This window comes from Limanda limanda, chromosome 23, assembly GCF_963576545.1.
Source record: "Limanda limanda chromosome 23, fLimLim1.1, whole genome shotgun sequence".
NCBI classification, from domain to species: Eukaryota; Metazoa; Chordata; class Actinopteri; order Pleuronectiformes; family Pleuronectidae; genus Limanda; species Limanda limanda.
In genome coordinates, this window is record NC_083658.1 from 2,102,313 (window position 1) to 2,114,086 (window position 11,774).

General features: G+C 45.2%; 1 protein-coding gene across 1 annotated transcript; it reads left to right on the top strand.

Annotated features, from left to right (window-relative positions):
• Positions 1 to 1,179: 1,179 nt before the first annotated feature.
• mrps9 (mitochondrial ribosomal protein S9) lies at positions 1,180 to 10,894 on the top strand. The gene is made up of 11 exons (XM_061066972.1): positions 1,180 to 1,279; positions 2,671 to 2,853; positions 5,767 to 5,829; positions 5,922 to 5,952; positions 6,032 to 6,111; positions 7,946 to 8,031; positions 8,735 to 8,810; positions 8,900 to 9,068; positions 9,182 to 9,290; positions 9,993 to 10,162; positions 10,547 to 10,894. Exons 1-11 carry the CDS (start codon positions 1,190 to 1,192, stop codon positions 10,636 to 10,638), a joined length of 1,149 nt encoding a protein of 382 aa, XP_060922955.1. The 5' UTR covers positions 1,180 to 1,189; the 3' UTR covers positions 10,639 to 10,894.
• Positions 10,895 to 11,774: the final 880 nt, after the last annotated feature.

Genomic DNA, 11,774 nt, shown 5'->3' on the forward strand with positions numbered 1-11,774 from the left:
CAGGGCAAACACTGTTTATCATCTGCCTGACGACAGGCGTCCTCGGGGCAAATTAACCACGCGGCCGTATCGACTGGCACGGGCCGGGAGTCAGTGCCCCTTCACTTTGATTAATCTGCCCGTGTTCCTGTTCCAACTCTATCAAAGTAATCTAAGTGAAGACACACTGCATTGATCTGTAAACACAGCACAGGCCTGAACACACACACACACACACACACACACACACACACACACACACACACACACACACACACAGGAAGAGAGACCACAGTTTCTTGCATGAGTTAAAATCAGCAAACACCTTTTTAAGAGTGGACAATGTCACTTGTGTTTATTCTTAAACGTGTGTTTCATATGCAACATGTCAAGTTTCATATATGAAGGTTTTAATACCCAGCTTAGTTCAGTATAATGAAATAATCTTATTTCCGAAATGAAGCCAAGTATACGAACGCTGCCATCTTGTGCCGATGGCGTAATTTTTGCTGATTTTCATCTTAATATTTGACAGTTTCTATCTAAAGGCTCTATAATTGAAAGCCAAACTTTTCTGCCGTGTCTGTTTTTACAGTATAGTCACAAACAGGAAGTGGCTGTGGACGGTTTGTAATTAACTTAAAGTAAATAAGGTTGTTTCTTCGCGATGGCTCAGGATTCGAGGAGCACTCGAATGAAACAGCTTCTGCTGAGCTGCCAAGCAATTTAGTTCAGAATAAAAACTGCCAAATGTTCCATAAAACCAATTATACACAAAGTTTTCATTATAGGTTTTCAAAAATCAAGCCAATAAACATTGTTAAAGCAAGTAACGTCCACTAAAGCACATTTATTTACATTTTGGGCATGAATACAGATAGCACTTTTAATCAAATAATTATAAAATGTAAATACTTTATGAATAATTATAATTGTATGGCTCTGTCATGTATTTATGATAAAATACAGATGTTTTATAATATTGTAAACTTTTGTTAAAGTAGAAAACTTCTTCTAAAGCTTATTTATTTACTTTTTGGACATGAATGCCAAAAGGTATTTTGAATAAATCATGAATAATTTACTTTCTATGCCTTTTTAATGTGTTTACGATCAAATTCAAACGTTTTATTTTAACGTAAACACAAAATTACACCATGTCACTTGTCTGTGACGACTTCCGCCTGCGACGTCAGAGCTCAGATCCAAGATGGCGCTGTCCTGTGCCCGAACCGTGGGAGCGTTTCTGGGGAAATGTGGAAACTGCGGCTCCGCGGTGTCGTCGCAACTGAGTCGGAAGGTGAATATGAGTTTTATCGAGGAAAAGCAAAAATAAAATAATAGATTTAAAACGACGAAGGAGCGAAAACACCCGCGTCCTTGAGCTAGCCTCCGGCTGCTAGCCGAAACTAGCTTGGATAATATTGAGAATTAGCATCTTGCTACGTCGCGATCTCTGTTGTTATAGTTTTAAAGAGTTAAATATGTTTTCATATAAAGTATTAAACCCTCAACAACAGTTCGGCTTCGGTTTTATTGTTGTTGTTGCTCCGGACACGAAGCTAACTGTGTGTGCTTCATGCTAGCACCACTGAAGCTAACTGTCTGTGCTTCATGCTAACAGCTCTGAAGCTAACTGTCAGTGATACATGCTAACAACACTGAAGCTAACTGTGTGTGCTTCATGCTAACAGCTTTGAAGCTAACTGTGTTCTTCATGCTAACAACACTGAAGCTAACTGTCAGTGATACGTGCTAACAACACTGAAGCTAACTGTGTGCTTCATGCTAACACTGTGTGTGTGCTTCATGCTAACAACACTGCAGCTAACTCTCTGTGCTTCGTGCTTACTGCACTGAAACTGTCAGTGCTTCATGCTAACAACACTGAACTACCTAGGTGTGTTTCATACTAACAACACTGAAGCTAACTGTGTGTGTGGCATGGTACCAACACTGAAGCTGTGTGTGTCATGGTACCAACACTGAACTAACTTTGTGTGTTTCATGCTAACAACACTGAACTAACTGTGTGTTTCATACTAACAAAACAACACTGAAGCTAACTGTGTGTGCTTCATGCTAACAACACTGAAGCTAACTGTGTGCTTCATGCTAATAACACTGAACTAACTGTGTGTGTTTCATGCTAACAACACTGAAGCCAACTGTGTTTCATGCTAACTACACTGAACTAACTGTGCTTCATGCTAACAACACTGAAGCTGTCTGTGCTTCATGCTAACAACACTGAACTAACTTTGTGTGCTTCATGCTAACAACACTGAACTAACTGTGTGTGTTTCATGCTAACAACACTGAACTAACTGTCAGTGCTTCATGCTAACAACACTGAAGCTAACTCTGTGTGTTTCATGCTATCAACTCTGAAGCTGTGTGTGTTTTATGCTAACAACACTAGAGCTAACTCTCTGTGTGTCATGCTATCAACACTGAAGCTGTGTGTGTTTCATGCTAACAACTCTGAAGCTGTGTGTGTTTTATGCTAACAACACTGAAACTGTGTGTGTTTCGTGCTAACAACACTAGAGCTAACTCTCTGTGTGTCATGCTATCAACACTGAAGCTGTGTGTGCTTCATGCTAACAACACTGAAGCTGTGTGTGCTCCATGCTAACAACTCTTCCTCCTCCTCCTCCTCCTCCTCCTCCTCCTCCTCCTCCTCCGCAGGTCCCGATCCGACCCCTCAGCTGCAGCTCCTCCCTCCTCAGGAAGAACCTGGCGGCCGCCGGGCCTGAGAAGTTCACCGCCGAGTTCATCGAGAAGCAGGTGGAGGAGTTCAACATCGGGAAGCGTCACCTGGCCAACATGATGGGAGAAGACCCGGAGAACTTCTGCCAGGAGGACGTGGACGTAAGAGTCCAGAGTTATTGAATGTCTGTTTTATTCGTGTTTACTGTTTTATCTCCACACTGGGAACTGCAGTGTCCCACTCATCAGTTAAAATCCTGAGACGTAGGCAGTGGCGAGACATGCTCAAACCTAGAGGAGGCGGTTGTCATGACGATCCACTTTGAGCTGTGGCTGTAGCTTCATGTTTTTATCAGATTCCTGTAAATCAAACAGCAGCTCCATATCTTCTTTCACCTGGTTTGAGTTCTACCTTCAGGTTTGAGACTTCGTTGGTCCTTTGACAATAAGAAGTTTTTATGCTGACGCAGCGTCTAAACAGCATTTTGTGATTTACATAATTCTACTGACTGATTCCACGTAGTTCCAGCTCCTCGGCAGTTTTCGTTGACAGACGGGAGAAAGTGTCAAAGTTAGTTTTCACAGCAGTTCAGTGTTTATCCTCTCAACGTGTCGACAAACATTTCACACTGATAAACACAGCTACACACAGGGAGCTGGTACAGTTACACACTTTGCTTGTGTGTGTCCACTTAAAGGAGACAAAGACTCAAACTCACAAGAAAATCAGCATTTTAAATATTGATCAGCTTTAAAAGTGTTTTATTTTAACGCTCTGGAAACTGACTTCCTGCAGGAGGTTGTTTATACATGATCCCGTTTAAATCAATTAACAATAAAATAAAAATTGTTGTTATATTAAGCTAAATGTAATAAAAAAAAACAGAATTTCTGCACTTTTGTCGTTTATGATTTATTTACTGAAATCCCCTTTTAGTTTAGGTTGAACAGATTATAGAGATATTAAGCATCCCCCCCCCCCAGCAGCAGGGAGCCGGTGGCACCTCGGCTAATCCGCCACGTCAGGGATATTAGCATCACCCGCGTTATTTCAGGTTTTTTGGCAACAACTGACTCGTCCCTGCTCCGACCACTTAGCTTGATTTCCCTCGCTCGTCCCCGGCGTCCCTCACGTGTAATGAAGAGAGCCGTTAGCGCCCGGCTGTGAAAGCCGAAGCGACGGCGAACAGCCCGAACCTGGACGTGTGCGGTAAGAGGAAAATGTGGGAGGACTGGCGAGATGCGTAACGGAGCAGCTGATGAATCCCTCCGTTGGGTTCGGAGTCCGGACTCCTCAGGTGTGACGCTGACGAACGACCGGGGGAAATCAAAGAGGCTTTCAGGCGATGAGGGAATTGAACCCTGGATGTTTGCCACAGTCGCACAAAAGACCCACAAATATAACAAATCTCTTTTATTTATCAGCTTCTCTTTGAATCTTTGAATCAGTTCTGAATCTGATCATTTTACTGATGAAATAAATCCAGTTTTTTAAATTTCACCCTTAAAACAACAGGGATTTTCAGCTTTTTCTCTTTTTTATAACATTTCTAACAGAACATTTTTGGGTGAGAAATTTTAAAACCTTCAAACTTAACCTAGACAGTGAAATGGCATGTTCTGAATTTAATATGATTCACTGTGTCGATGAAATTTGTAACATCAGACTTTCTCCTGCTCGGTTGTACGAGTGTCGCTCCCCCTCTTCCTCTCCTCCGTCACTCTCTCTCTCTCCCTCGGGGAATCACTTCCATCTTTTCCCGAGGCTCGGTGAAGCACAGGTGTGTCTTCATCTGTTCCTCTCGGCCTGTCTTTCCCTTTCTCTCTCTTCTTTTCACCCTTTAACTTCTCCTCAATTGTCTTCCTCTTCCTGCCTCTCTCTCACACACACACACACACACACACACACAGGTTTATTCAGTCCTTCTCTTCCTGCTCTCCGTCGTTTTGACAACCTTAAGGCAGCAACCTGCTCGCTCTGTGCAGCACCTGCTGCCTCACTAATTGAACCGACAGAGAGAAGGAAGGAATGAAAGAGGAAGAGGAGGAGGAGGAGAAGAGGAGCGATGGTGGGATGGAGGAAGGAGAGAGATGAACAGACTGTCTTGATGAGTGTGGCGGGGCCAGCACACTTCCTGTCTCCCTCTCCTCTCTCTCACACACACACACACACTGCAGTGCCATCTGTAGCCCTGCTAATAACACAACACACACACACACACACACACACACACACACACACACACACGGAGCAGAGATGAACTCGCTCTGAACTGTTGGACGTCCACTTCGTCCTCTGCTCACTGTCAACAAAGCCAGAAACTTGTGCCTTTTTTTCTGCTTGTTGTCTCCTCCAACTCCACAGCAACACACACACACACACACACACACACACACACACACACTGTCACTATCACACACTCTCACGGACACACACATCACACTCGCCTTTCCTTGAACCCGAGAGCAGCAGCTTGTTGCGTCGTCTTCTGTCGCTCTTTCTCTCGCCCGTAGTTGTGACCTCTGTTGTCTCGATGCCTCATCTCCCAAACGGCCTTTTCTTCTTCTTCTTCTTCTTCTTCTTCTTCTTCTTCTTCTTCTTCTTCTTCTTCTTCTTCTTCTTCTTCTTCTTCTTCTTCTTCTTCTTCTTCTTCTTCTTCTTCTTCTTCTTCTTCTTCTTCTTCTTCTTCTTCTGTTGGTGTATGATGTGTGCGTGTATATAATGTTTTTATCCCTTTGTCTTTCCAAAAGTTTTGAGTAATTAAGAGCTATTTGACAATGTCTCTTAAATAAAGTTATTTAAAAGTCAAAAAAGTCTTCTTCTTCTTCGTCTTCTTCTTCTTCTTCTTCTTCTTCTTCTTCTTCTTCTTCTTCTTCTTCTCCTTCTGTTGGTGTATGATGTGTGCGTGTATATAATGGTTTTATCCCTTTGTCTTTTCCAAAAAAAAATGTTTTGAGTAATTAAGAGCTATTTGTCTCTTAAATAAAGTTATTTAAAAGTCAAAAAAAGTCTTCTTCTTCTTCTTCTTCTTCTTCTTCTGCTGTTTCTGAATGTGTTCCCTCTCTCGCCCACAGAGGAGCATCGCCTACCTCTTCCCCTCGGGCCTGTTTGAGAAGAAAGCTCAGCCCCTCATGAAGGTACCACGGTTCTTTATTAAATAATCACAGCTTGTTGATATGAAACAACATATTCTAATAACTTTCTTCTCTCTGACTCTTTTATTTTCCAGCATCCAGACGAGATCTTCCCGAGGCAGAGAGGTGAGTACCGTGTGTACTAGTCGTAGTAGTGAGTGAGTACATGTTGTGTAGAAGTACTCGTCTGATCCTGTGTTTGCAGCCGTGCAGTGGGGGGCGGACGGTCGGCCGTTCCACTTCCTGTTCTACACCGGGAAACAGTCGTACTACTCGCTGATGCACGTGAGTACTGGGAGGAGGAGGAGTCAGGTGGTGAAGGGGTCAGAGGTCACGAAGGGAGGAGTTTATCCTCACCCTTTTTCAAGTCACTTCAGAAGAACTTGTTTACAATTCTCTTTATTACTTTGTGTGTTTGAATCAAACTTTAAGTTCCCTCTCTCTCCATCTTCCTCCCTCTCCCTCCCTCTTCCTCCCTCTTCCTCCCTCTTCCTCCCTCTTCCTCTCTCTCCCTCCCTCTTCCTCCCTCTTCCTCCCTCTCCCTCCATCTTCTTCCCTCTTCCTCCCTCTTCTTCCCTCTCCCTCCCTCTTCTCCTCTTCCTCTCTCTCCCTCCCTCTTCCTCCCTCTTCCTCCCTCTTCCTCCCTCTTCTTCCCTCTTCCTCCCTCTTCCTCCCTCTTCCTCTCTCTTCCTCTCTCTTCCTCCCTCTACCTCCCTCTTCCTCCCTCTTCCTCTCTCTTCCTCCCTCTACCTCCCTCTTCCTCCCTCTTCTTCTCTCTCCCTCCCTCTCTTTTCCTCCCTCTTCCTCTCTCTTCCTCTCTCTTCCTCCCTCTTCCTCCCTCTTCTTCTCTCTCCCTCCCTCTCTCTTCCTCTCTCTTCCTCTCTCTTCCTCCCTCTCCCTCCGTCTTCCTCCCTCTTCCCCCCTCTCCCTCCCTCTTCCTCCCTCCCTCTTCCTCACACATCTTACACACACACAGACACACACTCTGCACCCCCCTGCTGCTGGTTTAAATGGGGATGTCAGCCATGTCTGCTCGATCCCCCCCCCCCCCGTCTTGTGTCGATCTCTCTCTCTCTCACTCTCTCACGTCAGGAGCGTTGCCAGGGGTGGGTGGTGGGGGGGCAGTGGCGTGTGAACCCGGCTCGCCGCTCGGCTGCCTCTCGGGTTCAGCCGGCGTCGGTGCATTAACCTGCTCGCTGCTCCACTGAGCTCTTCATGGACACGGCCGCGGGGGGGAACCTGCACACGAACCCCCCCCCCCCCCCCCCCCCCCCTCACTCTCACTTCCTGTGCACAGGAAGTCAACACACACACACACACACACTCTCCTCGTCGTCGTTGTTGCATTTTTCAATCCTTCATATTAAAGTGTCCCCTCCGCTCTGAGCCGGCCGTGCGTGCAGAGAGCGGCGCTCTAGCTTTCCGGCTCCGTCACCGCCTGGACTTAAACGAGCCCAGATAGCGGCGCTCGCTCCTCACGCAGCCGATCCCTGAGAATTATTCCTTCGCCATTGTCGGACGCAGTGTTTGCAAACGTGTAACGCACAAGGCCGCGTCTGACTCCTCCTAACTCCTCCCTTCTGTTATTTTTTCAGATTTTCTATTACATCGTTTTTTTTCTTGCAGAGAAAATTGGTTTTTGCACGATGTTTGCTTTTTTTTTCGGCGCCCCCCCCCCATTCCCACCCCCCCCTGTGCCGCCGGTCGGAGTGGCAGCGGATTAGCCACACTCTATCAAGAGGGAATTAAACAAACATCTGGAGAATAATTGACAGGGAAATGAGTTCTCACCCAGGCGCCGGGCGGCTGGGGTGTGGGGGGGTGGGGTGTTGGGGGGGTGCGCCTCGGGGACGTGAGCGGCATGCCCGGCTCCTTTACTGAGCTCAGATCTGAGACGCCTCTGATTGATTCGGTTAGAAACAAGCAGAGAATGTTCAGATTGTTTTCAGTGAGTTTGGATCTAATGGAACGTGAAGAGAGAGATTCAGGCTGAAACGATACGAGACAAAGAAACTTGCCAGGGTTTAGAAACGTATTCGTGTGACGTTTCTGCACCGAAGCTTAAAAAAACATTTCTCTGTCATCGTTAAAGTTATCGTTGTTTGTTTTGTTTCTTCAGGAAACGTACGAGAAGATCCAGAACTTAGAGAAACACCAAGATCGTCTGAGAGCGAAGGGACTTTTCTCCCAGGACACGAAGAGGATGTAAGACTCTCATCATCAGCTTTTATATTATTTTTTTAACTTAAGTTTTTATTAAACTTTTCTTAGGCATGGTACATGGCAAATTAAACATGTTTCTTTATACAGGAACAAGTAGTATATGGTTGAGAATTGACTCTAATAACAGATTTCGCACATATTTGTCTCAACAATAGGCAGCTATTACAAAACAAAGTGAGTACATAATGATATCCACTCATACCTTCATTGCATACCTGCACCCCCCACCATACATGATATAGCATACATCATATAGACATGTTGCTGAGGTATACAGTATTACAGAATCCCACTTGGGAGAAACACAGCAAAACAACAAAACCAGAGTCCTAGTGGGGATCATTATTTACCTTTATGTAATTCCAAAACCTGCCTCAAGGGGTCGCCCCCTCCTCCCTGGCATCACTCAATCTACTAAGCATACATTCATAGGATGCAGTTTCAGTCATTCACCCATTCTTTCACCTGTGGAATTTCTGGCGCCTTCCAATGTCTTAAGATAATTCGGCAAGCTGTTGTTGTACCCACCGAAATTACAGAAAAATCTCATTTGGTTATATTGGGTAATTAAGACCTGTCCCCAGTAAACAGAGCTCTGGACTTATGTCTTAATATTGAGTTTATTAAGTGAAGAACGTTCATGGTCTTCAGTCTTGTTCTGAAACTCTGTGTTTGTCGGGCTCAGCTCGTTAGGAACCAGCCGCTGGCTCACGAAGGACGAGGTGGACGTCCTGCTGGTGGAGACCATCTCCGCTCACGATGTAAGAGACAACGTCCCCTCCCTCTCTCCCTCCATCCGTCCCCCACTCCTCTTCTTCTCCTCTTTATCTAACCGCGTCCTCCTCTTCAGTACAATCGCTTCATCCAGCTGATGGAGCGGCTGCTGTCCATCCCGTACTGCGCCGGGGAGGAGGAGTTTGTCCTGCGTTACCGCCGGCAACTGGAGGCCCAGTCCCGGAAGCAGATGGTGCCGCCGCTGGAGAGGGACGACCGCGGCGTGGCGTTCAGCACGGCCGAGGGTACACGCACGCTTTCAGGATCGTTTGAATGATGCATGTGAGGTTTACCATAAACGTCTGAGTAACTGTGTGTGTCTGTGTGTGTATGTGTGTGTGTGTGTGTGTGTCCTCAGGACGCAGGAAGACGTCCACCTCCTCAGTCGTCCTCCGAGACTGCGGCGCCGGACGCGTCACCGTCAACGGGCGAGATTACCTCGACTTCTTCTCCGTGCTGCAGGACAGGTGAGAGAGAGAGTCAGACACACAAACCGTTTCCACGCCGACGCCGTTCCCCTTAAAAAAAAAAATGCACAACGCACACAACTCCACCCCCCCGCACACCCCGCCCCCGAGAAATTAAAAAGCAGCTTTTTCACTCTTCACAGCATCGCCTGGTTTTTCTTATTTATCTCTTTGTAGTAAGTTAATTACACAGTTGAGTGATTGTGTGTGTGTCTGTGTGTGTGTGTCTGTGTGTGTGAGTGTGTCTGTGTGTGTGTCTGTGTGTGAGTGTGTGTGTGAGTGAGTGTGTCCGGAGCTGGTGTTGTCACGCAGTGTGAGGACGGGCTGTAATTGGAGCAGAGAGGTGACAATTGACTTTGTCAGCAGCCAACGGCCATTCAGCCTGAGAGGCCATCCAGAACACACACACACACACACACACACACACACACACACACACACACACACACACACACACACACACACAGAGACACACTCGCGCACGGCCTTATCCTTTTCCTGCTGAGTCAGACGTTGCTCAGTAATGTGCAGAGGTGAGATTGTTAGAGAAGCTTTGCAGGATCTCAGCCAATCAGACGCCTCCGCTGTTGATATCTGTTCAGTGACACACACTCCTGCTCCGCCCGCTCAACCGCCTTCTTTCTCCCGGGCGCTTTATCTCCCGGTCATTCTCCTCCCCTTCCCTCCCCTCGCCGCCTCCAGGGAGCAGCTGATGTTCCCGCTCCAGTTCACGGGCACGCTGGGACGCTTCGACCTGGAGTGCAGCGTGAGCGGCGGCGGCAGGTCCGGCCAGGCGGGGGCGCTGCGGCTCGCCGTCTCCCGGGCTCTGCTCAGCTTCCTGTCCGAGGGCGACGTGGAGACCATGAGACAAGGTGGAGCTTCACGGTTTATATCTAACATTTAAAACACACTTAAGTTCATTTAAGTCAACACAATGGAACATGTAAAAACAAGATGTTGATTAAAATGAGTTTGTTTAGTGACTGTGAATGGAGAGAATGTTTTCTCTTTCATTCCCACTCCTCCTCCTCCTCCTCCTCCTCCTTTCTTCTCCTTCCTCCCTCTTCTTTCTTCCTCCTTTAATTTCTTTCTTGCTCCTTGTTCTCCTTTATTCTACTTCCCTTTTCCTCATTCGTTTTACTTCTTCTCCTCCTTCCTCTTCCTCCTGATATGATCACAAGAGGCTGAAATAAATCTAATAAATAAAATAATTATAATCTTCTCTTTCCTCCCTTTCTCCCTCGTCCTGTTTCCAGCCGGCCTGCTGACCCCTGACCCCAGGTTGAGGGAAAGGAAGAAGCCGGGACAGGAGGGAGCGAGAAAGAAATTCACCTGGAAGAAACGCTGAGGAAGAGGAGGAGGAGGAGGATTGAACCTGAACTTTAAAAAGAACCATTCACTCGTGACCTTGTGTGAACTCTTCAGTTTTTATTTAACCTCCTGAAACGACCACGAGCAGAACGTCTTCAAACTGCCGCCATTTTTGAGATCCAGCCATCACTCAACTGGCTGCAGTGTGCTCCTTCAGCCACCAGATGGCAGAATCTGTCAAGGAATGAAGAAGCTGAAGGTGTAAATGAATCAATAAATTAAGTTTTTCATATAAAAAAGTGTTTTGGCTGTGTGTTGTTTGTAAATTTAATATATTCAGAATCTGACTGGTTTTATTTACACTTCCTGTTGTATTTAAGATGAACTTTCTTGATGACTATAGAATTTTAGGCTCAATTAAAAATGTATTTGAATGCATGAATATTTTTTTAATCTCTGAGGAATCAACAGATTTAACATCAGTTTAGTTTAATGTTCAGTTTTCTAACAAAGGGTCAGAAATTGTATTCCCTGTATTCCTCTCTTTTGCCTACATTACCCACAATGCATCACAGGCCATATTTGTTCAAATCTAATCTTGGTCCCTTGGCATCATTTCAAATAATTGACGAATCAATTTAGCAAAAAAATTGATAAATTCTGTTTCCAGCTTCACACATGTGAATGTTTTAGTTTTCTAAGTTTTCAATGATTCTGAACTGAAACTTTAACAAGTTAATTTGAATATTTTAATCAGGAATCAAAACCACACTGGAAACACCAATGAGCCTCAGGATGGAGGAGCATCAAGTTTAAACTATTTCAGAGAAGTTTTATAATAATATTGTTTAAAACCTGGGAAGGAAACTTAGATGTTGTTTTTTCTGCGGGTTATTGAGCCTCGAATACAACTTGTTGTTTTAGAACTTGAGTCCAGATCTGAAAAGTGATTTAATTGTGATGAACTTTCAAAAACCTGCAAGAATTCAGATTTACTATTAGTCGCAATGACCAGTTAATAATTGACTAATCAATTTAGCAAAAACTACATGAATTCTGTTTCTAGCTTCTCACATGTGAATATTTTAGTTTTCTAAGTTTTCGATGATTCTGAACTGAAACTTTATAATGTTAATTTTAATATTTTAATAATTTATTCACTGAAGAATCAAA